Source organism: Plectropomus leopardus, chromosome 19 (genome assembly GCF_026936395.1).
Source record: "Plectropomus leopardus strain MGB_pleo_1.0 chromosome 19, ASM2693639v1, whole genome shotgun sequence".
Taxonomy (NCBI): Eukaryota; Metazoa; Chordata; class Actinopteri; order Perciformes; family Serranidae; genus Plectropomus; species Plectropomus leopardus.
This window is the reverse complement of record NC_142194.1, coordinates 5,874,183-5,900,686: the sequence shown is the minus strand read 5'-3', so window position 1 is coordinate 5,900,686 and position 26,504 is coordinate 5,874,183. Positions and strand designations below refer to the sequence as shown.

The following is a 26,504-nucleotide window of genomic DNA, read 5'->3' as shown; positions in this document are numbered from 1 at the left end:
AGACAAGCCTCATACTCCAGAACAGGACGCACCCGTCAGTCGGATATCCTCATGTTCTGTGAGTCAGTGTGATGTTTTAGATCACAACTGGCTCTGTTGTTTGGCGTGTTGTCCGTGTGCACCATGACCTCATCATCATGCGTCCTGTTGCCCATTGTTCTCCACACAACACTCAACTCATCACAATTCACAAGACGCACTGTTGACATCACAGTCGGTATGTGCCTGTTCATAGTGTCAATATTTACCAGCAGTCCTGTGAGAGCGAGGGAGTGAAACAGTAAGTGCTCGTGCCTCATATGTTGTTATATTTTTGTGTACTGTTAGATTTACTCAGCAACTTTAACCACCCACTGCTACAGTATCACAGCAAGTTCAACCTGTCTCCTCTTCTCTGGGTTTTTAATATCTACATTTATGAACTTTTAGTTGTTCCTAAGGCTGATAAGATGTGTGGAGACAGTAGCCTTTGTTGCTGTCAGGGGAAATGCCAGCATGTTAGGAGCCATTTTACATCTCAAATGAAAAGGGAGCCTTTTCCCCTGCTGCCTCATGCCTCGCAAGCCTCACGCCTCGAGCCCTGTTTGTGCTGCTTGAATGGACATCATGAATGGCCTGTCCTGGTTCTCTGTGTGTGGGCCACCATGGTCTTGCGGGACATTTGTATGCTTCAGTGTACTGTATATCATCTCTGTGTTGTCTCTGTTGTGCTTGTCCGAAGAAAAATTCCTTGAAAGCACCCTGGTGTGGTGGATGAATAGATAGAATTTGACCTTATCAGTATTGGGGGGAAGAAGATGCCATTTCAACCAGGATTGAGTTTCTGTGATGGGATCACAGGAACAAGTCTTAGTTTCAGCTTTGTAGAAAAAAATATTAGCACAGTTAATCATAGACCTGAGACATTTGAAAATGATTAGCTATTTGCTATTGAGGACTTGTAACTTCATCTCTCCATAAGGGTCTTAGACTTCGCTTGAAATTTTGTTTTCTATGACTTGGCGTTCCTAGAATTTCCTCAGTAGGCCGGTTTTCATTACAGATTTGCACAAAACCTTAGCAATATTTTAGAAATGTCGATAAAACACAATTGCGAGATGACTGTGTTTCCATTGAGTGATGTTATGCGACTTCTCTTGCAATAACATTTCAAGAATCATGCCGATGGATTTTCAAAACGTCATTATTTTCAATTGAAGGCTGCGTAGGCGTGTTATGCTATTAATAATGGAAAGGCAAGCGTCTTACATGTGGGAGCAGCCACGTATGAGGGATTTCTAGGAGCTGATAGTCCGCAATTTCACAGAGGAATTGTGAGGAATTGAGTTATGTGATGCAGTAACAGTACCACCTTATGCGAGCATAAAAACCTTTTTTGCAGTAAATGGTAGTAGTTGGGTTTTTTTTTTCAAAATTGACGTGTTTTCATTAGGTGTATTTTATATTCCCAAATTCAATTTGCCAGTTTGACAGTGAATGGAAACCTGACTACTGACCTGTGACTATGCTCGGGAGATATCTGTGTTTTCATATTGGAATATTGGAATTTCACTTGGCTATACGGTATATGACAGCATCAGTGTGCGCCCCCTGACAGCGCCCTCAAAATCCCTTCAGTTGTTGACACAAGGCATTTTACTGAGAAATATTTTGCAGGACTGTGTTGTTTACAATACGGTGGAGTATGCATATAAAATTGTGTAAATACAGTAGTTATAACAGTACAGAGCTCTGCAGAACTGTAGTGGAGAATTACAGTATTAAATCACATGAAAACCTCATCTTTGTGAGACCCACATTAAGGGTTGCAACTGTAACAGATTTTCATGGTACGATAACATCTCAGAAGATATCACGGTATTACAGAATTATTATTATTATTATTATTATTATTATTATTATTATTATTATTATTATTATTATTATTATTATTATTATTATCTCTCAGAATGACTCTTAAAAGGATAAAAACAGAAGGGTTACTTTTGGTTAAACTATGTTTTATGGCTTGATTCATTAATTGAAACTTTGAACCAGTTGGTTTTTTTTTTCCTCAATTGAATTGTGTTTTCAATGTCATGTCTCCCTTTTGAAAATAGCTAAAATAAATTATTTTTTTTTTCTCCAGTATTGTAGATAAACAAATGTACACATTACGATAATCGTCAGCTTTCATATACCGGTATACCTTAAAACAAGTTTATTGCTGCAACCGTACTCACACTGTTATGTTTCTGTTTCAGAGCGAGTGACCCCTCTGAGCTGCCACCATGGCCCTGGTTCAGGCTCTGCCCATCTCTGCTGAGCCCCACAACCCCGGCCTCAGTGGAGGACCCCGCAGGAGACACCCCTCCGGCTCCTCACCCCCCATCAACGCACTGCCCTCCACTCTGGATCCTATGGGTTCTGTTAGCAGTCTCATCGCCAATCGCCCGGGCCCCTACCAGGAACACCGGCCTATCAATGAGCTGGGAGCCAGAGTCCGACGTCCCACACCAGGTGCCTCCTGCCTAGGCTCCGAGTCACCCCTTGACCCTTTGATACTGCAGAACATCCCACCACTGAAGAAACAGAGCTCTGCGACGTCCAGCAGGGGGCTGGAGAAGGAGAGCGGGAACGGGAACTATACTTATCTGAATGAGGACTATGTAGGTGACTGGAATGAAAACCATGTAACACGTGTCAGTCCAGGAAGCGACGCAGACGAGACTAAAGGATCGGGGTTAAATGGGAACGTAGGCGGACCTCCTCCGAAACTGATTCCTGTGTCAGGAAAACTTGAGAAGGTGAATTTTTGAATAAATACATTTTGGTTTGCTGATAAAATCGGATTTTACAATAAATATTATATCAGGAATGTATCATTTTGGTTCTGTTAAATTGTATTGCATTATACAGAGAGGTGTTTATCTTATTTAGTCTTCCCTCATTTATATAAATGGGGTGGACAAAATAACAGAAACCCATTTTTAAAACAGCTTTAACAAAAACTGAAGATAAGAATAATTTATTGCATGACAGTTGTATTAGACTACATTAGTTTGTCTGATAAACTGTCAACTGGGTCCAGATATATTTTATATAAATTGTACTGAGAGACAATTTACAGATTAAAAAAAACACAGATAAGGTGTCAAACATCCATCACTGCCATAAAGAAATCCAGCACATTTCCCTCAAAGACTGTGTTTACGTGTACTATATGACGGTATTCTGAATTTGATGTCCGTCCTGTAAACAGCATCTTCAGTTTGGACATTCTGAATTTGTCCTTTTTCTGAATCTTTACTTTCTTCCGTCAACATTGATCCCATTTTGTGTTTCCTCTGTAGAACATGGAGAAAACAGTGCTGCGGCCCACTGCCTTCAAACCTGTTGTTCCCAAGAGTCGTACCTCCATGCAATACCTCTCCCCTCGCCATTGTGCCAACGCCTCAGAGAGCCAAAACAACCTGAACCTGCTGAGCCCCACACACATTGAGGCGTCGCCCTCCTGCTCTGAGAAAAGCAGCTTGTACAGCAGGACTCGTAACAGCGGCGGCAGCCAACTGACTGACTCTGGACGCAACTCCCTCTCCAGCCTCCCACAGTACAGCAGCGCCGGCTACGGCCTACCATCGGGAGAGGCCTCTGCTGGCCACCTGGAGCCCATGAAAAGCGCTCCGCCAGTCAGTGGACACGGACACTCCAACTCAGACAGCGGGCGCTCGTCCTCCAGTAAGAGCACAGGCTCGGGCTCGATAAGTGGCCGAGGACAGCCTCTGTCTGACAGCGGGTCCAGTGGGCGCTCCCCTGGCCCGGTGGAGGGTTACGAGGGGGTGGTGAGGGACCTAGAGGACAAGCTGAGGGAGAGAGAGCAGGAGCTGCAGCAACTCCGAGACAACCTGGATGAGAATGAAGCCGCTATTTGTCAGGTCGGTCTGCCAGACTTCACTTGACACCTTGATGAGTGTTTTCACAGAGAAACACACTCTGTCCTCCACACTGGGAGTTTGTCACAAGATGAATCCGTTTGAGGCTTAATCTTTCTGTAGTTTCAGAATCCATGCTCATCTATCTTTCTATTTTTCAAAGCTTTCTTTTACACCGCCAACAGCCGTGGCAGAAGACATTATGTTTTTGGGTTGTCTGTCTATAGTACTTCTGTACTTCTTTTTGTCTGTACGGCCATATGACTGTCCCATTCTTGTTAATGTGATATCTCAGGAAAATTTGAGGGAATTTCTTCTAATTTAGCACAAACATCCACTTGGACTCAAGGATGAACTGATTAGATGTTGGTGGTCAAAGGTCAAAGTTCAAGGTCACTGTGACCTCATCTATCTCATTCTTGTGAACACAATATCTCAAGAACATTTTGAGGGAATTTCTTAAAAATTTGACACAAATGTTCAAGTGGACTCAAGGATGAACTGATTTGATTTTGGTATTTAAAGGTCAAAAAGAGTTACCTTACATTTGTCTCATTCTTGTGAAAGAAATATCACAAAAACATCCTAAAGGAATTAATTCATATTGACACAAACATTCACTTAAACTCAACAACGAGCTGATCAGAACTTGGTGTCCAAAGGTTAAGGTAACTGTGATCATGCATTGGTCTCATTTTCGTGAATGCAGTGTCTGAAGACTGCCTTGAGGGAGTTTCCTCAAATTTGGCACAAACATCCACTTGGACTCAAGGCTGAACCGATAAGAATCTGGTGGTCAAAGGTCACTGTGACCTTATGCAACATGATTTTGGCCATAACTCAAGAATCCTCGGGAACCACTTTGAAACTGTACAGATTGTATAGATCCTCTGTGTGTGCAGCACGTGTTTTTACAGACACGGATGTGAAATGTAAGTGCAATTTGACTGGTGTGCTGAGCCATGCAACTGCATGGCGGTATATTTAGTTAATATTTAAATCAAGCTGTGCTGGAGAATTTAAGACTGCAAATAATAATTCTAAACTATTACACTGACAGGACCTCTGCTCTGCTTTGTGCTGTAAATCCTAAAAGATTTGTTGTTCTGTTTTTGGTTGCAGGTTTATGAGGAGAAACAGAAGCGCTTTGAGCTGGAGCTGGAGGAGCTGAGGCAGAGCTGCGCCACCAGGATGCAGGTCGCCTCGCAGAAGGCCCAGCGTGCACAGCAGGTGCTTCAGCTGCAGGTCAGAACCTCTTGACTAAAAGGCGCGGTCTGATTCAACCACACATCAGTGGTGCCACCATTGTTCTACAAACACAGTCAAAGATGATCAAACAAAAACATCACTACTTGCCAGAGCCACAAAGGTTATTTTAAATGATAAGGTAAAGTGTCTTTAGCTTTGTATTTCTCAGTAAAACGGAATATTTGAGCCACGTGCTGTTAAAAGAGGGATTTAAATCAAATGACTTACGTTTTATTGTGAGTTTAACGCTATACAAAGCTACAGTGGACTGTTGGTGCCACACACACCTCCCTCACTTAGATCAGGAGGAGCATTAGGAGAAAAAGAACGAATTAGGACCTCTGTAACACTGTTTTGGAAATGAAAACAAATGTTTTGCCCACTGATATCCAAACACACATCTGTGCCTCTCCCTCTCCATGTTGCTTTGTTAGCTTCTACCACCCACAAATGTTGAAGTGCAGTTTTTATGTCCAGCTGAAATAGCTAGTTGCCCAACATCTCATTCAAATGGATGAACTTTGTAAATGTCCCTGAGTGCAGGATGAGTCATCAAATATTTGAAACGGTTTCATAGGAAAAGAAATGTCAGGGATTTTGATATAAAATACTCTCATACTCATTTTGGCATAAAATAATAAATAAATAAATAGTTAACACAGGGAAACAGGATTAAACTTGTAAAATGTACTTAAGATTTCATGGGGAAAGTTGTGTCATCTAAGTAGTTCTGTTTACTTGATGAACTTTAAGTCTTTTATGCCAAAGTCAGTATCTGTAGTAATCAAAAACACACCTTCTTTATAATAGTCCTGTGATGGATTTTTATATCTATATCATCTATCCTATCTAAATACATCATGATCAGCTGCTGTGCTGTGTGTAACTGGGGTCAGTTTTATTTAAAGTCTTCTAGCAATAAGGGCAGAAAAAAAATATTCTTGGAGGAAAAGTTACCACAGACGTTGCTTTAAGTGTTTAGCATTCATTCTGTGTTTCAAATACCAAAAAATAATATCAATTGCCAGAAATTATTTAACTTTTGATCAGGAGTATCAAAGTCATTTTAGTTCATGGTCAATGTCCATAAACCCCAGTTTGGTTTCAAGTTGGTTGAACCAGTTAAACCATTGTATAATAACTCAGTGAACAAAAAAACCTCAAAATGTTCCCTTTCTTTTAGTGTAAATAAGTACAAGTACATTCTAAAAATGTTCAACAATTTATAAAGCAAATCATGAATTGCTTGAAATGTCAAGAAAAATAAGCAAAAAAAAAAATGAATTTCAGCATTATGTTTCTGATCTGCGGGCCGTATGTTTGACAACTCTGAGACCAAGCCACATGTGAGAGAGTTTGTGTCATTTAGAATAGATATCAGATTGAAAATTGAAAATTGGCCATTTTTAACGATGTAGTCAGTGCACTTTTTACATTTCATAGCCACCTCTGTAAAACCAGGTCCTTCTAGGAACTGCTGAGGTCTCCTCGTACTGATTATATCTTTGTTTACTGGCAGGTTTATCAGCTCCAGCAGGAGAAGAAGAAGCTGCAGGAGGACTTTGCTCAGCTTCTGAAGGAGCGGGAGCAGCTGGAGGAGCGCTGCACCTCCTATGAGCACGAGAAGATCCAGCTGGGGCCTCGACTGGAGGAGAGCAAGTGGGAGGTGAGCAACTGCAGTATCTTAAACTGGCAGTTTATTCGTTGTAGCAATGACCACAAAGTTTACCACACTGCCTTCTTATTGATTTTACCATTTCTCATCACTCCTTAAACTCAGTATTGCTTGAAGTGCCTTAACTCTTAAGGCCTGCTTTAATATTACACACGCTCATACTCCTCTGCACACAAAATGTACTTCTCAAAATGAGGCTATTAAAAAATTATACATTAATATGATTTTCTACTTTCATCGAGGTTTTGTTTTTTGTACCAACTTCAGTCCTGATCATAAATATCAACTATCGATTCATTTTCAGGATTCTAATACTTTAAATGCCAGGTTGTTATGATGCCACTATGTTTACTATATATATACATCATACGTCACATATATACTATATGCTAAGTACATTTTTTTAATTAACACAGCCTAGGAATGTCGATTGATTAGCTACAACATTAATTTTTTATATTACTATTTTTTTGTGCAAATAATCACACATACTACTAAAATAAAATGGGCTTTTCAAAATCAAGCTATAAAAATATTATGAAAAAAACACCAAAAAAACAGATTATTTTTAATATACTACATGTAAAGTAGTAGTAGTTTTTTTTACTCACAGAAAAAAAAACAATTTTCTCCAAATGCCAAAAATGGCATATGGAGAAAATCCAGCTGAAAATCTAAGAGAAAATCCAGCTGAGCTGGAAATTCCAAGATTAAACAAAAATACACAATCTTGCCAAAATGACAAACTTTAAATAAGATGCAAATAATTAGATGTCATCAGTCATGCAGATAGATGGAAAAGGCTGCTTCTGTGTCTTTATGAGCTCCAGACAGATCAATAATAGAATTGATTCTCTGCTGTTGGAGATAATTAATTGTGCCACGAGGAATCATTTCTGGGAGTCGACAGATCTTAAGACACTCTGTGTATTTGATCTCTCAGACTGAATAACTGATCTCTGGCTTTATTTCCATGCAGGAAAGATATATGAAGCCTCTTTAATTATTCAGCTCATGTTACAGACTCACTGAAACAGACAGGTCAATTGAGGTTTTGTCATTCAGCAGTTACACAAAGCTTGAGTTCAGGTAGAGACTTTCAGATCCTGACTGGAGCTCAAATTACATTTATTGAAATTCATTAAAGTCTAATGTCTTTGTCTAATTTTACTTAAATCAGACAAAGATCCAACATCAAAAGAAATGTTATTTGTTGCTGAATAAAGACCTGAGTTGAGTTTTGGTTACCTTTAACCTTCAGAAAAGGTTTTCAGTAAGACTTCCATTATTATTTTTTAAGTTTTAAGATATAAAACTCAGTTGATTTAATCAGTCAATTACCATAAAAATAAACAGCTTCTTTCCTCCCTTCAGGTCTGTCAGAAGTCGGGGGAAATCTCGCTGCTGAAGCAGCAGCTGAAGGAGGTGCAGGGAGAGTTGGCCCAGCGCGTAGGAGAGATTGTGTCACTGCGAGGTCAACTCAGAGAGACTCGTGGCGAGCTGACAAACACCCAGGTCCTGCTCCAGGAGGCCCACGGCATGACCCGCACACGAACCCTGGAGCTGGAGGTGTGTGAAAACGAGCTTCAGCGGCGCAAAAGCGAAGCGGAGCTGCTCAGAGAAAAGGTAGGACGCCTGGAGGGAGAGTTGGTTCACCTCAGAGAGGCTTTGGCCAATCAGGGCCCAGGAAACAGACAGTGTCAGGTGTTCCAGGACGCAGAGGAGCATCTGCTGGCCTATGAGAGCGACGAGGCGAAGGCCCAGCGGCAGAGCAGCAGCGAGGCGCTGCAGAACATGAAGGTGCAGATGGACAGGATGAGGGCCGAGCTGGCCTTCGAGCGCCAGCGGGCCGAGCAGCAAACTGGAGGCTTCGAGGAGGAGCGCAGGATATGGCAGGAGGAGAAGGACAAAGTTATCCGCTACCAGAAGCAGCTGCAGCAGAACTATGTGCAGATGTATCGCAGGAACCGGGAGCTGGAGCAGCTCCTGCAGGAGCTCAGTCAGGAACTGGAGAGCAGGGAGGAGGACGAGGGCAGCGGCAACGAGATCAACTTTGATGAAATCGCCGCCACAGAAATTTGACCCCTGTGTCTCTTCGTCTTTTGATTTGCACTACTGTTGGCTAATTTTCTTTTTCACCCACATCATATACAGGTTGGTTTCACAAAGTAAAACAAAGTGTAAAATCAGCCACATTCTAGTTCTGCCTCATTGGTCTTTTCTCCGAGGAGTCCCACTTGAAAGCCAGTGACCTCTATTAGCCGTTAGTAGGCCACCTCAGTCCTCTGCCCCTCCGTTAAAGGCAGACTTCAGGTTTACTGAAGTACAATTATATGAGGTACTTATTGATAGTCAGTATGTTACATACCAGGGGTCGACTGATATTGGTTTTTTGAGGGCCGATACAGTTACCGACTATTAGGACGGATATGCATTTACAATAAAAATGAAAATCTTTCTGTCAATACTTAGAATTTGGAATATAACAAACTCCAACACAAAACTTTGTTTAAATGCCTTTAGCAAATGTTAATAAAAACTGAAACTTTCAAAATCATATATAGCAACTTTTTTTTTAAATCAAGTGAAGATTTAAATAAAAATGAAAAAAAAAATAGCTTCCTGGGGTTTTACAGAGTAAAAGTTCCTTCCATGATGACACTTTCTTTGCACCTTTTTGAATTAATTATATCGGCAATCGTTAAAATAAAATGCTGATACAGATGATAATCAGTAATCAGCCCGGCCGATAATCTGTTGACCCCTATTACATACAGGAGATGTCAGTCAGCATGACCCAGTTTGGAGAAGCAGACAGGTGTACCAATATGGAATAGACAACCCTGCTCATGATTCCTGAAACTTAGAAATGAATAAGCAGTGAAAATATTGTCAATATAGCAGACACCTAAAACGATGTATTTTTTAAGTGGCTGAAATCTGTTTTGCGGCTGTCCTCGTCTATAGAAATACATTTCTTAGCTTCCCTTCTTCTGTCTGCTTCTCCAAAAAGGTGGCGAGCCAACCGCCATCTACTGTATGCAATACACTGACGATAGAAAAGTACCTCATAGAAATCAATTTAATAAAATCTGAATTATCCCTTTAACGTCTGTGTAACTAATAGACATCTTTCTCTGTTTTAGGCATTTGTGGGAGAATTTGTTGTGTGTGAGTAACTGCTACCAACCTTTCACTCCTCCTCCTCCTGTGTCGGTGATGACTCGACCTCTCACGCTGGGTTTAACACACACACTCCCACTCCGTGTTTGCAGTCAGCTCTCATTAGTACAGATAATTTGGATCGAGCCCACGCTTGTTGTCAACTAACGTGGGATGCCACACGTTCAGCATGTCATGATAAGAGCAAGTGAATCAGAGCGAGATGCTGCACTCTCATCATGACCAACAAGTAAATAATATCTGATTCCAAATATTCCAAAATATGTCTACAGCCTTCTAACAGGATTATCATATGTAGGAACAAAAAACTCTTATTTTCTAATCATATATGGCACAAATGTGGGTTTTTTTCATATTATTAGGTCCAGTTTGAGCAAAACAGCCTCCTTCAGTTGTACTCTCATATCCTGGACACTTTAAATGTTGGTAATAATATCATGAACATCTGTACAGTCTAATGTAATTAAACACAGTAACATCTGGATAGTATACTACCTTTACACCTTACATTCAGTGCATGTCAGATTTTCTCAAGCACACGCACAAATGTCCTGGGCCACCTTTAAAACGAGATTTAAATCTTTTTTTAAAAATCAAAAATCGAGATACAAGTATACCGTAGACCCCTGATTTGGAATATAAATGTGAGATGTTTTTATCATATTGATGTAAACAGTCGCAAATCTAATCTATTCCCTTTAAGAAAACTTTGTGTTATATGTTTTTGAGACTAAATATAGTCTCTGTCAGGTACAGAGGTGCCAGACAAAAAGCCAAATTGGGCTTGAAACTTTTTTTTTTCCCCCTGATGCAATAACGTAGACATTTTAACAGAGGCGATGGCTCTGTGGGCCCTTATTTGTGGAGTTTGCATGTTCTCCCTATTTTCCCCCACAGTGTGCCCATAGATGTGAATGTAACAGGGAATGGCTGTCTTTCTCTATATATCAGTCCTGATGAATGGGAACCAGTCCAGGGTGTCCCAGAGGGTCAGCTGGGAGTTGAGAGTCCTCAGGAGGTAAGAGTCAGCTACATTATAATTAGATATTAAAGGGATAGCGCCAATGATAAGATGACAAAATCTGTTAGGTTTGACCAAGAGCCTTATATCGCCCATTTCTACTGTTTTAACCTTTTAAAACCTGAGCAAATTGGCTTGATTTCTCTCAAAAACATGGGAAGAAGGCAATGAGCAACTTAACTAAAAAAGAAAATTATAACTGTAATTGTAAAAGTAAGAAAAAAAGGAAATAAGAAAAAAATATGTAGCTAAATAAAAAAAAAGTTTAAATCAACATGAACAAAAAAAACCTGAATAAAGTGCTAAAAATTATTTGTAATTTCTTGCCAAGTTGCTCATTATGCTTTTTTTGCCATGTTTTCGAGAGAAATCAAACCGGTTTTCTCAAGTGTCAGAGGTTTAAATGCTTGTGAAAAGCATCTAAATGCAGTGCAGGTAACCTGATGTCGATCCAGGTGTTGAAGGGTTAAAGGAAGTCATAGTAATATACTTTACATGAGGCCAAAAGTAATTATGAGAGCGCTAATGTTTGAATTTAAAGTCTTTTTCCAGTAAAACATAATATTAAGAAAAATGTTTCACACTATATTTGATCAACAGAGAAAATATTTCGGCACTAGTTTCTCTAAGAGGTGGTTAAAAATGTATTACTGTGTGTGGGTCACTGAGGGCAAATCATGCACTGAATTATGGGTGTTTTGGTGTAAATTCAAGTTTGACCACAACTTTTTTTCTGCCAACCTTTCCAGTAAACAATCTCTTTCACGTGTATTTGCTTCCTGTCCAGCAGAACCAAGAAAAGACTATTTTGTTCCTGTGTTACTGCTGATTGAATCATCGTCTTCTGTAAATAATCCCGATCAATCATTATGTTTTCTTCCAAAGGTGTCTGTCCATCTCCAAAAATAAAAACATAGCCACTGTGAATAGACCAAAGTAATGTCGCACATTATATTTTGCTCCCACAGATACGACGCCTGTATATTAACGTTTGTGTGGATGTCTGCTCTGGTTCCTCAGTATGATTTTATAATCCACAATATTTGTATGAAGACATTAAATGTATATTTTCATGCTGTACATTTCTTGAACAAACCGACTACATTTTTAATTAAAAAAAGACAAAATTTATTAGCTGTGTGTGGTACATTTAGATTTCTTCAACTTCAAAAAAAGCTTTACAGTTGATGGATTTTCTTAACTGTATTATTACAACAAATTATATACACTCCAATGCCGTAATTTAGTCTTTGTAAACACTTTCTTTACTCCAATAAGAGTTTCGGTTTATTTTCACCATGACTGTTTTATCTGGGTTGTATCTCCAATGACAATCTGGATTATTTATTATTCAGTCCTAAGTTTGTTTACATTAAGACAATGTTTTAAGAGTTGTTGGAAATATTCCTCATGTACTGCTGCACAGAGTTTTGGTGTTTTTGAATGTTTCCTGTCTGCCCTCTGCAGGTCAAAATTTAAACTTCAACCTGACAGCACACTTTGATTCAACAGGACTTCTGAAGGCACTCAGGTTATGGTTTGCAGTTTGTCATCCTGCATATTTAAAAAGAAACAAACATACGTTTCTATACAATTTCTTTGTGTTGGAAGGATTGTATGTCAGTACTAAGGAGGATGGAAGCCATGCCAAAATAATTTTAAAAAATGACTTGATAAATAAGTTAATATGGCATTAAATGTACCAAAAATAATTCTGAAAACAAATGTAGGCATTAATTAATTGACAAAACATTGCATAAATTGTTATTTCTGTTTTAAAAGTGCATTATGTAATTCTGGAGAAATGAAGTTTATTGATGAGTTTATTTTCCAGGTTGTTAAATACTGACGCTTTTGGTTCGGTCCAACTACAGACTTCAGACGCAACTCTTTTTCTCCAGAACTGCATACTGAAACTTTAACTTGCCTCTTTTTTAAATCATGGTATTGATTCCCCTAATTATTTATTTACGTTTCCCATTTAATATTCCCATTTAATTCTGTATAATTAAATGAATTTATTTTGTTCTTATTTTTACATTTATTTTATTTCATTTTTTCATTCATATCTTTTCATATTCATTTTTAATGTTTTTTTTTTGTTTTGTTTAATTTAATGGCATATTTATTTGAGTTTTTATTTATTTATTTATTTAGTCATTCATTAATAATTTTGGCTTTTCTCCTCTGTAAATTACAATACTAAATGTAAAAACAAATGCTTTTGACAATCATTGGCTCCTGGTTTGTAACAAAGTGACATTAAGGCATCAGGAGCACCGTCCTTTCATGATTTCAGGCTTTTTGGACTCATTTACTGTAAATGTCTTTTGCTGCTTGTTTACTTTGTCCTTGAAAATGGTTTGTGATAATATTCCTCTCATATACTTCTGTCATCTGCTGCCTTAGGCCATTTCAGTTTTTAATTCTCATAACTCTGACAAACTTTAACATGAATGGCAAAATAGCGTACCTGACCTCAGATCAGTGTGTTTTCGCCGGAGTTTCGTCCCAGGAGCTGCTAATCACAGGGAATATTCCTAAATTAATGACGTGAGTCTCAGTCTCCTTTCAAAATGTCTTTGGGGGTTTTGACCACAAACACCATGGGGTCTTTGGCCTTATTGCTGAAGGCTTTTCGGATGATGTCGACAGCATGCTGATGGGTCACGCCTTGCAGGGAGACGCCGTCCACAGACACCAACTCAAATCCAGCCTGGGGACACGAGAAAACATCAGATACAGTAAGAGATAAAACAAATACGGTAAACTATAAACACTCTACTGCTGTGTGTGTCAGCAGGGTTTCTGCAGGTCTTATATAACACTAAATTTAGTTTCCTCCAAAGCCTTAGCAGATGCTAACTTTAATTTAATTTAAAGTTTTAAATGTTTACTGCTGCTTGCTTAAGTCAATAATGTTGGTAAAATTTTGTTTTGTTTCAAATTGCAGGCTGTCGGGAGACATAAACACATGCAGTGAACACTGTAGCTACTGCCGGCTACAGCTCATCTGTTTATTAAAAAACAACTTGTAGGAAGTTAAATTTATTTATAGTTTTTGAATTGGTTGATGCAATTTCTGCTGCTCACCTGGATCAAGTTGTTGCTGTAATGTACTGCACAAAAATGTCATGTAATACATTATACTAATTTTCTAGTATTAGTATTAAATTGCATTCTGTGTGGTATTAAAAAAGGTAATAAATTTAATTTGTTCACTTCTGCAGAAACCCTGCGTCATTGCCTGTCCTGTCACCTTGAGCACTTCACAGGTGGAGGCAGCTCCTCCAGGAAAGATCTTCTCGATTTTCACCACCGGCTGAACCCTGGATTCCATCCCGCCTGATATACTGATGCCTGAAACATCACAAGAGTGGGAGGTTAAAAATGTGAAACACATGAAACTGTAAGTAATATAAAGTACAAACTCTGCTCTGACTTTCCCACATACACTGAAGAGGCAAAGTGAGGAGATGTGCAGCTATTTTGTTACAGGGGAACCTAAATTAGGAATTCCAGTTTGTTATTTTCATGGATCTGCAAAGTTCAATCAGTATTTACATGCAATGCTTGACGACATTTGAGTTTCAGCACTCTAGTTTTTGGATTTGGTAGCAAGTTGTTCAGGTTTACTTATATTTTTTTGACTGTCTTAGACCATGGGAACAACATGCATGGATTTTGAAAATAGGTGTAGTTCCCCTTTAACATTAGGTTAACAATGGAGAATATTGCATATCTGAATATATGATATGATATGAAATATACAAGAAAGAAGGTAGTCCACGAATGAAGTTTTTAAATCTGGAGGCTGCCAAAGTTGGTCATTTGCTACTATTAACTATCATTCCCCATATGGCCTTTTAAGAGTATCTTTTTTATTTATTTATTTATTTTTTTACCAACATATAGTTGGGATGCAATAACTTTTATATTATTTGGCAAAATATTCAGTAAAAACTTAAAAAAAATAATATAGAAAACTCAGTTCTTTAGTTTCTAAACAGCAGCAGTAACTGAGATTCAGAAACTGTATAAAATATTAATAGTAAAAGAAAAGAAAAGAAAAACAAAGAGAGAAGCTACATGTAAGGAGTTACAAAAAAATGATCTATTTGGCACTCAAAAAGAAAAGATAAAAGGTTAAAGACAAGGTTAAAAAGTCAACAACAAAAAAACCCCAAATATATAGGCAATTATAATTATAAATTATGGTAAATGGTAATTATTATAAATATAGTTTCTAGATATTTTATCTATTTATAACATATAATAATTTCCCTCTTCTTTTTTTAAAAAAATGTATAAATCAAAGGGTTAAATATCTTTAAAGGGAAGTGGGAAAATGTATAATCTTGTGATTTGGCCGAACTGTCCCTTAAAAAGATGCAAATTGAATTCATTTATAATATCGTGACTGGCCACACATGAAACCAGTCAAACCCATTTACCCAGTGACTGTTTGGTCTTGGAGATGCTGACAGTTTTGAGCTCGTGCTCCTGTTCAGGCTCGGAGCCGTTGAGTCCGTTTTCGGCTGTAGCCTGATGTCCGTTCATGAGCTCGCTCTTCGCTCGTTCATCTGCTCTGAACACCTGCGACAGCAGAGGCCGACTCCTGCGAGCGGCGCTCTGCAGCGTGAACACGGAGGAGTCTTTGCTCCTGTCTCCACCTCCCTCCTCTCTGATTTTGGAGTGTCCGTTTCTGAGCGGAGGTCTTCCTCTCTCTGAGCTCGTGTCCGAAGTGGAGTGCAGTGAAACCTCGTCAAAGTGAACGGAGCGGATCGTGCCGATGTCTGTTCGGAGAGGAGGTCGGGGGTCGTAGCTGCGGGCCAGGAGCCAGTTGGGGAGCATGGCGCTGGCAGAGGGGGGTCTGAGGTCTCTGGACTCGGTGTTGTATCCGTCCACCGGGATGTCCAGCAGCGGGGTGAAGGACCTGGAGGTGTGAGGCCTCTCCCTGGACACCCGGGGCCCAGACAGACTGAGCTTCTCCAGCTCGTCCAGCAGGTGGCTCTCCTTCTCCACCTCCTTGGCGTTGTGGAGCTCAAATCCTCCTCTGAAATCTGGAGAGAAAGCAGACTGTGTCAGCACCTGTTTTTAACCCTTTGAAACCTGAGCAAATTGGTGTGGTTTCTCTAAAAAACACGGGAAGAAGGCAACCAGTACTAAACATGATATTATAATATCATGTATCTTGTGGCCTCTGCTGATTACCACCCAAGTGGGAACATTGTTAACTATTTCTGAAGAATGGCGTCTGGCCTGAAACATCCATGTGGCAATATTAAAAATTATAATTGGAATGCTGTCCTGATATTAATGTCCGATGTAATTCATATACTTGTAGTCTTTTGTCAAGTTAAATGTGTTTTGTATGTATGTGACCCGGTGTGTACTACTTTGGAGGCAGGAAAAATTTTAGAAAAATATCCTCAAAGATCCAAAATATGTTTTTCAGAGAAAAATAAACAGAAAACTTAAATCCAGAAGTTCAAACTACAGCAAAATGAAGTTATTGATAGTGAGGTGGAAGGTACTGACCCGGGATGGGAGTGATGAGGCGCCGTTTTGGTGCTCGACCGGATGTGGGAGAGCGGAGAGGAGGAGTTCGGACTATGATACACAGAGGAAAGAAAAATGTCATAGAATAGATTATGACCTTTTTAGAACTGATTTGTCTTAAATAACTCTAACTCTGTCCGCATGTATCACACGCACTTGACCGATACTTGAGGATTTCGTAGGCCTCCACTTCGATCGGTGTCACCACGTTATTGAACGCGCTCAGGTCAGGAGGAGGAAGCAGCATCCTGAGGAAGAAGGAAGAAAACACTGAGTTATCATTGGCATTGTTCTATTACATTACAAAACATTTTTGATTAAGTCACCAGTGTCTCATTGTGGAGCGTTTGGATTTAAAGAGATTATCCTGAAAAATCCTTAATAATCTCCCTCTGGCAGTTTTGTTAATTCCACAGTTTCTCAGGCTGGAGTTACACAAAGTGCAGGGCAGATATTTTTATTTGTGATAGAGTTTATACACATGTATTACATGCAGGTATAATGTAAATCTAAATGTATATTTCTGTATATATTTTTAGCATCATTATCAGGTTGATTATAATGTAACCAGCCAATTTCAGCTCATGGTTTACTTGTATTTCAAGTAAATATCTCGTAATAATTCACTTTTTCCTTTGCTCACAGTTCTTACCGGACTTCCCTCAGCAGCAGAAGCTTCTCAGGTCTGTCCAGCACGGCCAGCAAGTGGCGGATCAAGTTCTCCACTGAGCGCTCGGCCACGTACTGTCAGAGAGAGTGAGTAAAAATCCGCCATTTACAGTCGTGATCACTTTATAATGACTTAACCCTGTAGGGACAGATTGGTGCATTTTCGGGGCTTTTCATTCTCTTTTATTTTCATAATTTTGGCTGTGTTCATGCATATGGCAGAAATTTTAACAAGATTGTGTGTTTTTGTTTAATCTTGGCATTTCCAGCTCAGTTCCTACAATAATATAAAATACACTGTGTCAGCTAGGTTGTTACATTCATACTGTTAAGTGCAAAAAAAAAACCCTGCAAATTTTGATCCCACGGCCATCAAAGTATAAAAACATGCATTGTATTATTTCTGGGTGTCATTCTGGGCTTTTGCTTTGGAATATGTAGTTTTTACTATGTTTTACCATATTTTGCATGTGGCAAAAATACATGCTATTTCCACTAGGTGCACTGTCACAAAAAATGTTGCTGCAAACTGTTGACATATCCCAGGCTGTGATTATTTTTTTTTTAATCCACTTGGCATGTAGTACATTGAGAAAAAAAAAATTGTGTTTTATTTTTCATCTAAAAACATATTGGCATCATGTAAAAAAACTGGCATTTAAATGGTTAAAATTAAAATCAACAAATATTTAATATTTATGGTTAGTGCTAATGTTTGTTAAAAATTAACAAAATTAAGGTAGAAAATGCTATTGATGAATAATATTTTTTTTAAAGATTTTTAAGCGTGTTTTGTGCACAGAGCCATACAGGTATGCGTATTATAAAAGCGGGCCTTAAGGGTTAATCCCTTATCTGATATCTGTTGTGTGATAAATTCAGACTCCTTCGCGGCAGTCCAAACGTCAGCACGTCTGCAGCTGTGAATAAATCGTCTCACCCTTCGGCACGTCTTCATCACAGCAGCCACCTCCTCCTCAGTCAGCAGCCTGGTGGCCATGTCCTCCACCACGCCGAGCATCTCTGAGTTTGGCATCGTACCGACCTGCTGACCCCCTGAAAACATCACAAGGTGCAATCACCGTTTGGTCACGTGATGTTTGTTAACTCTTTACAGTATTATAAGTAAATTAAATGTGGGTACAGTCTCAGTCACGGGTATAGTACTCTGCCACTTTTGTTCTCCATTTCTAATAGGGCCGTTCTTGTTCAAACGTGGCATAAAACATACAAAAAGTGCAGCTACCTTTGCCAGCCTTGCGTGCGGATGGGGACTTGGAGCGCCCCCTGCGTCCGCCCTTGAACAGCAGGTTGACGAAGGTCTTCGAGCGCTGCAGCGTGCTCTTCTCCTCTGGGTCCTTCCCTTTCTGCTTCTTCTCTTTCTTCTGCGTGATCTCTGTGACGGATGACAACAGTGATTCATTTGGCACAACTATTCCATCATGTGATGACACCCGCTCTCTCCTCGCCTCACCTGCCACGGTGACTTGGCTCTGGGACCTGCTGATCGGTCGGCTCGGCCTGCTGAGCGCCAGCAACACGGCCGTTTTGGTGGACTCTGGCCTCCCGCCGCCCTCGTCTCCACGGATCACGGTGTCTTTGAGCAGAGTGGTCGGTCCCAGGTTGCGAGTTGTGTCTGCAGCTGTCCTCTGAGAGGGCAGGTCCGTCTGCATGGCGGTCTCAGTCCGCTCCGACTCAGACCTAGACAAAAAACTACCATGATCAAGTCTGGTCTAAGTGTTGTTTAACAATTCTTTTTTTAAATTTCCAAGAGTAACACAAATTTCTTTCACTTTATTGTAGTTTGGGTCTGGCCTGGAGGAGTTTACTGCTTGTTTGTTTGGGCTGCATGGATGCTGACTGATGTGTTTGGTATTTATTTTATTTTCTCCATTTATTCACATGCTTATGTCTTGAGACCATTTGAGGAACTTCACAAGCTGAGCCTGACCTCTGGTCCTCAGTGGAGATGCAGACATCCACCATGTCTGAACCAAACGGCAGGCTGGGAGGGAACATGACCTGCGACAGGCCGCTCAGAGAGCTGACCGGAGTCCCCGACGACAGAGACGAGGCCGACGAGTTGGACTCTGAACCCTGGGAGGAGGATTTCTGAGTACCGTTGGCCACTGAGGAAGAAAAAGGGAGAGATCATCTGACTCAGATTTATTCAAGCATATCACAGAGCGTCCCGTATTCTCTACAGACTCCACGTTTATCTAAACTGACCACTGGATTGCAGCTTTTTAGATAATGAAACACTGCAGAATAAAAGAGATACTTACGCTTATTGAGCCACCTGTACTCTGCCACCATCTCCTTATAGGCAGGGTATCGCCCTGCTTCCTGCCGAGATATGGCCACAGATATGCAAATGAGATACAGTAGAAACCTTGAAACTTTTATAGGATCGCTATATTTGATAAAGAGTAACCCTAGAAGCACGCAGAGATCCAAAAAAACACACAACTCCTCCTTCTCAAAGACAAACACACTTTCCCTCTTGACTCTCTAGTAACCTTTGGTAGTCGGGATGCTTTCTAACTCTTCAGTTTCGCCCGGGGCAAAGCGAGGGAGCAAAACTTAAACACAAAACACGGCTCTAAGCTTTGATCAGCACCTGATCCCCGCTGCCTGGTGAATAATGCACACGGCCTGGCTATTTTTCACAGCGCGAAACCCAACCTCTGACAAGTAAAGTGAGCGAGGAATATTACGACTGCGTGCCAGCTGTCGGGCCCTGCCACACAAACCGCCGCTGCGTCTGTTGTGCAGCGTGGGGTTGTGTTTGAGTAAGTTTTAAAGATGAAAAGAAGAAAACAGGTCAGAGAGTTTATGTGTGTCAGGTTAATTAGTAATGATGAAGGAACTGACATGCTTTCTAATAAAGAGGCGTTATGAAATGTGATGCTTAAGCTTGTGGTTAAAACTGAATTTAAAAAAAAAATTCAACTGAGGCTACTTCACTTCTAATAACATGTAGTATAAAATAAACACTACCACATTACCAGCATACAAAGGATTATAGACATTAGATTTATTTTCTGTATTATCATTAAATTAGATTTTAATCACTGAAAAACATTTTTTGTTCACAATGACCATTAAGTATAAACTGGCAAAAAGGAGTAGCTATGGGTCCTGGAGGCTGAAATTTGTTTCCACAAACATCCTCTATTTGTTTTTCTTTATTTCTGTCTTTTCATCCTGTTTCAGCTGGAAATTTCGGAGGATTATGAGACAACAGGCCCCTTGGCATAGTTACGCAAAAAGCCCCCACCACCTCTCCAAGTAAAAGCCAGACACACTGACTTTGTGGTAGCTCTGCCTCTCTTTCTTTGTGGTTGTTTTGTGTCTCTTTGGATCTCTTTGTGGTGTTTTTGTGTTAATTTAAATGACATTTTGCAGGTGAAGACCAGAGTGACTTCTGACACTTTGGGCCCCTACGAGACACATGTGCGCAGCATGTCAGAGCAAAACCAAACCATTGTTTAGATTTGTTTAAATTAATGATCAGAGCAGCGTTGAGTGAGATGGAAACATTATTTCACGATGAGTTTTGGTTTATAAAGGCACGTGGAAGTGGGAGACAGTTCAGCTGTGTCTGCTCACACCACGCAGTTGGCGAACGCGAATCTGCCTGAGAAATGCGGGAAAACGGTGTGACTTTACGTCAGACTACCTTACTTGATGTTAAGCTTTATGGTGTTACATACCTTATAGCTGCTGAATTTAGTTGCTCCAATCGTGGTTTAATTTCACAACAGTGATAACCATTGCTGAGGCTGAGGGCAAACACTGTTGCCTGACTGACCGTGAATGAATGATTGTCTATTTCGGTGTTTTACAGTTATGTTTTCACACTTACACACTCAGCATATTTACATACTTTATTTTAAATATTCAGATACTTTACATACTGTGCCAGTTGTTTGTTTTTACTGTATTTCTCTTTTATATTTTGTATTCTTGAATACTGGTGTTGGTACTTGCTGTAATTCTCTTTGCTGGCGTCAGAGCGACTGTAACAAACCACATTTTCCCTCGAGGGGTCAATAAAGTATTTCTGACTCTGAAAGCAGATCAGAAAGATGTGCATGTTACTCTGCAGGGCGCTTGATTTGTGTGCGTTAACTGTGGTGACTGTGACGACAGAGGTTGAAGAAGGAGGCGCAGGGCTCAACTCTGATGCAGTTGTCGCTCATACAGCATGCTTTTAGTTATGAATTTATGCCATGGGCCAAGTTTAAAAATAAAATGTTAAATTATGCAATGAAACTAAAAAAAAGTCTTGCAAAAAGGTCACTAATCTAGTCAGAGGCCTAACGGGCAGATCCTTGGCAAAGACGTGGAAGAGTAGCTGGGATAGTTTTGTGTGGCTTGGTCTGAGTCACTTTATTTGTTTTCCATTTACAGAGCCAAGGCTGTATATGAATATTAGATTTTTTTTCAGCACACACAGAATAGACTGTGAGGAGATACGTTTGCTAATTTGGTGTATTGGATTAGAGTTTCAGACTGCACTTTAAAAAAAAATTTGTGTAAGATACTGAGAAAAATATTTTTTTCAGTAGTTTTGGGGCTCCATAGTTTTCTCATGCTTTCTGATATGAATTTTGAATCGACAGTTATTGCACGCTGCAGTGGACAGAGAAGGTCAGATGCTGTACATCAGCGCCCGTTCTTACCTTGATGGTCAGCATGACATGTGTGTGGCTCTTCAGCACCTCCACGGCGTTACTGTGACTGATGTCCTCAAAGTTCACCCCGTTGGCAGCCAGGATCTGGTCCCCCATCTTTATCCCATTCTGCTCCGCCAGACCGCCAGGATCCAGTCTGACACAACAACAGAGGCGTGAGTATAAAACATCATTAATGATTAAATTTAGAAACAAAATTAACAAAAAGGTGGTCTAGAAGAGAATATTTTCCATGGTGGAGGAGGTGCCTACTTGGAGACGTAGATGCCCAGACCAAACTCCTTCCCTCCTCGGATGTTGAAGCCGAGGCAGTAGTCGTCTGAGGTGGTGTACAGGTGGACGATCCTTTGGAGGGCGCTTCCTGAGCTGGCGTCCGAAGGTGTCCGCCCGCTCTCCTCCACCACCATACGCCTGTGTATCAAGTCCACCCTGGAGGATTTTTACAGTCGGTCAGAATCTAATATTTTTGTGATAATCTGAGATAAGATTAACCGGAGTCGCTCCTCATCATCACCAGGTCGTCTTCTCCTTGGAGTAGCGGATGCCGGGGACTTTGCCGACGCGTCTCACCACCATCCTCAGCCTGTTGTTGCCCGTCAGGACCTTCACAGCGCTGCTCATCGTGATGCTCTCCAGGCTGATCCCGTTCACCTCCACCAGTTTGTCTCCTACAAGCAGACCTGCGTCCTCTGCGGACACACGCAGTCAGAGGTGTGAAAATACACACAAATACTGAAACAAGAGCACATCAGTGCTGAAATACTCCACAGATCCCACATAATACCTTTTATTCTTAATAAAACAACAACCGGATCTCTCCACTTTATATTAAATTAAAGAAAAATGTTGGGAAGGGTGATTTTCTATTTGAGAAAACTTGGTCACCTTACTTAATGTATCTGCCTTTTTTGGTATAGATGGTGTAGTTTTTCTCCTTTATTTTCTCTTCATTTTAAATATTGACATTTTTTACATTTTGTTTTATTTATTTATTTATTTATTAATTATTATTGTTAATAATTTTTGTTTAAGTATTTACACTGGCGTGTCTTAAAGAATGTGGATTACACTGTTTTGTTAAGTTTAAAAATCTGTTAAAAAAAAAGAGCACATCAGTGTGTCACGTAAATTCACCTGCTGTACTGTTGTCCTCCACCTTACTGACGAAGATGCTGAGGCCGTGCTCTGAGCCTCCTCGCACACTGAAGCCCAGCTTCCCGTCCACACTTTTATCCACTGTGATCGTGTGGAGGTCCTCGCTGTCATCTCCACCTAAAAAAAAAACAACAAAAAACACACAGACGCCAGGTCAATAAGTAAATGAGCCACTAACCCTCAGTGCCAGCTTTAATATTACACACACTCATAAAACAGTCCTGCACACAAAATGTGCTTTTCAAAATCCGGCCATAAAAAATAGTATACATTAATATGATTTTCTGCTTTCATTTAGTTTATTATTTAACCATCATTAGTCCTAATTATGAATATAAAATATGAATTGATTTTCAGAATTTATTCCTTTAAATGACAGGTTTTTGTCATTATGCCACTATATTTTTAGATGGCCAAAAAACAAACACACACACACAAAAAAAGAATTATTTTCAAAATACTGCACGCTAAATATATGATCTTTTTTTGATAATCACAGCCTTAATTAATGAATATTTGATGTTTAAGACCGATGATGGTTAAAACAATAAACTCAATGAAAGTAGAAAATCATATCAATATATATAATATTTTTTAAAGCTTGATTTAAAAAATGGTTAAGTGATTATTTTGATCTGAGACGTGCTTATAAAGGCGTTGTTTCATTTTGTGTCCATGACTAAAATTCTATTTTTTTAAATAAATTTTGACCATGTGCAGGAGTTTGCTGCCCTCTTTCATGTGTGAGATCAGCTTTGCTGTATCCAGATCTAATCCAGGCCTAAATGTCTAAAAAGAAATACCCAGTTTCTGTCTCTCAAACATATGAAACAGATTAAACTTGTGTATCGTCTACAGTCGTCTGCAGTCGTCTGCAGGTTGTAATGTGCACTGCACGAGCAGCCCGACGACTCCTCACCATCCACAGGAGAGTTGATGAGGATGACCCGGCCCATGGGCGAGGAGGATCGGATTCCACGCCGGCGCTGCTCCTTCTTCCGTAAGAGGTTGCGTGTAGCCGTGTGTGACCCTTGGGTCCCGGGGGTCTTCTCCCTGCGGGACGGGTCTGACGAGTGAGCCATGGAGGCTGGCAGGGTCCCCTTTCACACACAAGCCACCGGGGGCTCAGCTCCAAGTGGAGGAGCCTGCAGCAGAGGGAAGAGGATCCTCAGGTAATTTGGCTGCTGTGTTTCTTACATACTGAGACGACATTATGTTCACATTTGGATACGTGATGGTCTTTAATCCAACTCACCGACGCAGTTTGCTGTGTGGCATGATGGTTGACTCTTTAGCTTCCTGGAGTCACACTTTGGTCCGTTCCTGCCCATGTTGCATCTCTCTCACCTGTCTGAGTCTCACAGAAACATCAACACGTCACATTTACAGCACACACGTGAACCCTTAAGGCCCCACTTTAATGTTACACACACTCGTATCGCTCTGTGCACAAAATGCACTTTTCAAAATCAAGCTTAAAAAATATTACATTAACATTATTTTCTTTCCTTGAGTATGTTTTTAACCAACATCAACCCTAATCATAAATATAAAATATGAATTTATTGACAGAATGTTAATCCTTTAAATACCAAGTTTGTGGTATGATGCTACTATGTTTTTAGTTTAAAAAATCCTCCGTTTTTTTATATACTACATACAAAGTTGATTTATTATTATTATTATTATTATTATTATTATTATTATTATCACAGCGTGGAATATGTCAATGATTTGCAGCACCCTTTATTGTGACAGTGCACCTAGTGGAAATAGCATGTATTTTCCCCATATGTCAAATATGGTAAAAAAAAAAAAAAAAATGATGTCATCAGGTTGGAAATAGTAAAAATTAAAAAAATTCCAAACCAAAAGCCCAGAATGACAGTTTAAATGAGTTTCAATGGCGCATTTTATTTATTTATTTATTTATTTTTTGCTCTAACAATATGAATGTAACTATTTTGTTAACCGTGTGTTTAACACTTTTTGAAGGAGCTGAGCTTAAAATTCCAAAATTAAACAAAAATGCACAATCTTGCCAAAATGTATGCCATATGCATTGAACACAGCTAAAATTATCCAAAAAAAAATGAAGAATGACAAGCACGTAAAATGTGGCACACAGTCCATAAGGGTTAAATATCTTTGCAACTCAAGGACATTAGGCAACAAATGTATTTCACTGTAATACACTCACTGTCACTGTATTTGTCTCTGCAGGAGAGGTCAGAAATAGGATTTCATTGGTTTATTTAGCTCGAACTTGACCCACTTGAGAGCCAGGGCGTCACATGGTGTTGATACCATGGCAACATGTCACTAAACTTAACCCGTGATAACAGTGAGCCCTCATGTCGTCACCTTTGGGGTTTCCCCGAGGCTCATTCAGCACCGCGGACAGCGACGGTACAAAAAAAAGCGTGCAAAGCTGCGTCACAAAACGACATTTAACGTGTAATTAATAAAGTTTATTTCCGTAAATTTACTGTGTAACTTCAGCATGTATTCTGATACAATTGTAAAAATATATATATATATATACGTTTCTTGCCTAAAACAGACAAAGTAAAATACTCACCGAACATTTCAGTCGAGAACACTGCAGACAAACAGGGCAGCTCCTCTCACGTATTCTGCTTAAATACCACTAAACAGATACTAAAAGGGGCGATACATGGACAGGCGGTACCCAAAATGTTCCTTGTATCCTTCAAATCCATCCCATGTTCTGTAAACTAAACTAAAATCAGCTAGTTAGCCTACCTGAGCCCATGTTGTGCAAAATGATCCAGCTCACCTGTCTGAGACATCTCTGGGACTGGCCAAAGGCCCGCCCACCGCTCATGTTGATTGGCTGCTCTGGCGATCAATAAAGAGCGTTTGATTGGACGATTTACATGCCAATCAACTGACGGCACGTTGAGCAAATTAGCTTGCTTAAATAAATAAAACAGAAAAACACTGGAGGCCAGCCAGCAATATAAAAAGAAATTATCCAAAATTTAGCGAGAAAAAAAACAAGACGTTACAAGAAAATTACTGGAAAATAGGGGGAAAAATAAAAATGTAATGTAAAAAACCAATAAAATAACCCCAAATAAAGTGCCAAAAACACTTTTTGTTGTTTTTTTCTGTTAAATAATATTGAATAATATAATAGAAAGAATTCCAACTATTGTTTTCTGGACATTTTCTCTATTTTTTCATGTCCTCGTCACCTTTTACTTTTACTGTTTGTTTTGTCTGTTTGTTTGTTTTGCAGTTTGCGGGATATTTCTTGCCAAGTTGCTCATAATGTTTTTCCTGTTTTTGAAAATAATCAAACCAATTTGCTCAGGTTTCAGAGGTCACAGTGCTTGTAAACAGCCTCTAAATGC

General features: G+C 39.8%; 2 protein-coding genes and 1 long non-coding RNA gene across 10 annotated transcripts in view; 2 read left to right on the top strand and 1 right to left on the bottom strand.

Moving 5' to 3' along the window:
• The window catches only part of LOC121959320 (leucine zipper putative tumor suppressor 2 homolog), a 40,001-nt gene extending 27,832 nt beyond the window's left edge, over positions 1-12,169 (top strand). For 4 of the 6 annotated variants that reach the window (XM_042508573.2, XM_088069959.1, XM_088069960.1 and 1 more), the window contains 5 exons: positions 2,244-2,786; positions 3,333-3,914; positions 5,034-5,156; positions 6,679-6,825; positions 8,209-12,169. In XM_042508573.2, coding sequence (XP_042364507.2) covers positions 2,271-2,786; positions 3,333-3,914; positions 5,034-5,156; positions 6,679-6,825; positions 8,209-8,916 — 2,076 coding nt within the window. In that variant the 5' untranslated portion in view covers positions 2,244-2,270 and the 3' untranslated portion in view covers positions 8,917-12,169. Of the gene's footprint in view, positions 1-176; positions 281-2,243; positions 2,787-3,332; positions 3,915-5,033; positions 5,157-6,678; positions 6,826-8,208 lie in introns of those variants that run through there. The other 2 variants (XR_006106894.2, XM_042508575.2) reach the window with 2 other exon arrangements.
• On the bottom strand, positions 12,143-26,110 carry LOC121959305 (PDZ domain-containing protein 7-like). 3 transcript variants are annotated; one of them, XM_042508553.2, is made up of 18 exons: positions 25,706-26,110; positions 24,380-24,475; positions 24,044-24,269; positions 23,104-23,241; positions 22,484-22,658; positions 22,222-22,398; positions 21,958-22,105; positions 19,555-19,615; positions 19,221-19,398; positions 18,744-18,970; positions 18,516-18,665; positions 18,210-18,325; positions 17,253-17,344; positions 16,757-16,848; positions 16,580-16,651; positions 15,493-16,101; positions 14,298-14,398; positions 12,143-13,754 (listed from the first exon to the last, which is right to left on the bottom strand). In XM_042508553.2, the coding sequence occupies exons 3-18, from the start codon at positions 24,204-24,206 to the stop codon at positions 13,599-13,601; spliced, it is 2,655 nt and encodes an 884-aa protein (XP_042364487.2). In that variant the 5' UTR covers positions 24,207-24,269; positions 24,380-24,475; positions 25,706-26,110; the 3' UTR covers positions 12,143-13,598. The 3 variants fall into 3 exon arrangements, with proteins under 3 accessions (XP_042364487.2, XP_087926084.1, XP_087926082.1); XM_088069958.1 differs by having other exon boundaries at positions 18,516-18,970; positions 24,380-24,481; XM_088069956.1 differs by having other exon boundaries at positions 18,516-18,970.
• On the top strand, positions 13,591-22,626 carry LOC148186288 (uncharacterized). The gene is made up of 5 exons (XR_015774970.1): positions 13,591-13,782; positions 14,269-14,447; positions 17,246-17,356; positions 21,898-22,124; positions 22,487-22,626. It is a non-coding gene; the product is annotated as an uncharacterized LOC148186288 (long non-coding RNA).
• Positions 26,111-26,504: the final 394 nt, after the last annotated feature.

Excerpts from the sequence above, each read along its gene's own strand:
- LOC121959305 (XM_088069958.1), bottom strand. The coding sequence starts at position 24,206 with ATGGCTCACTCGTCAGACCCGTCCCGCAGGGAGAAGACCCCCGGGACC. Across the intron at positions 22,106-22,221 it reads CTGGGCATCTACGTCTCCAA|ACTGGATCCTGGCGGTCTGG; the intron begins GTAGGCACCTCC and ends TTGTTGTGTCAG. Across the intron at positions 16,102-16,579 it reads CCTCATCACTCCCATCCCGG|ATTTCAGAGGAGGATTTGAG; the intron begins GTCAGTACCTTC and ends CTTTCTCTCCAG.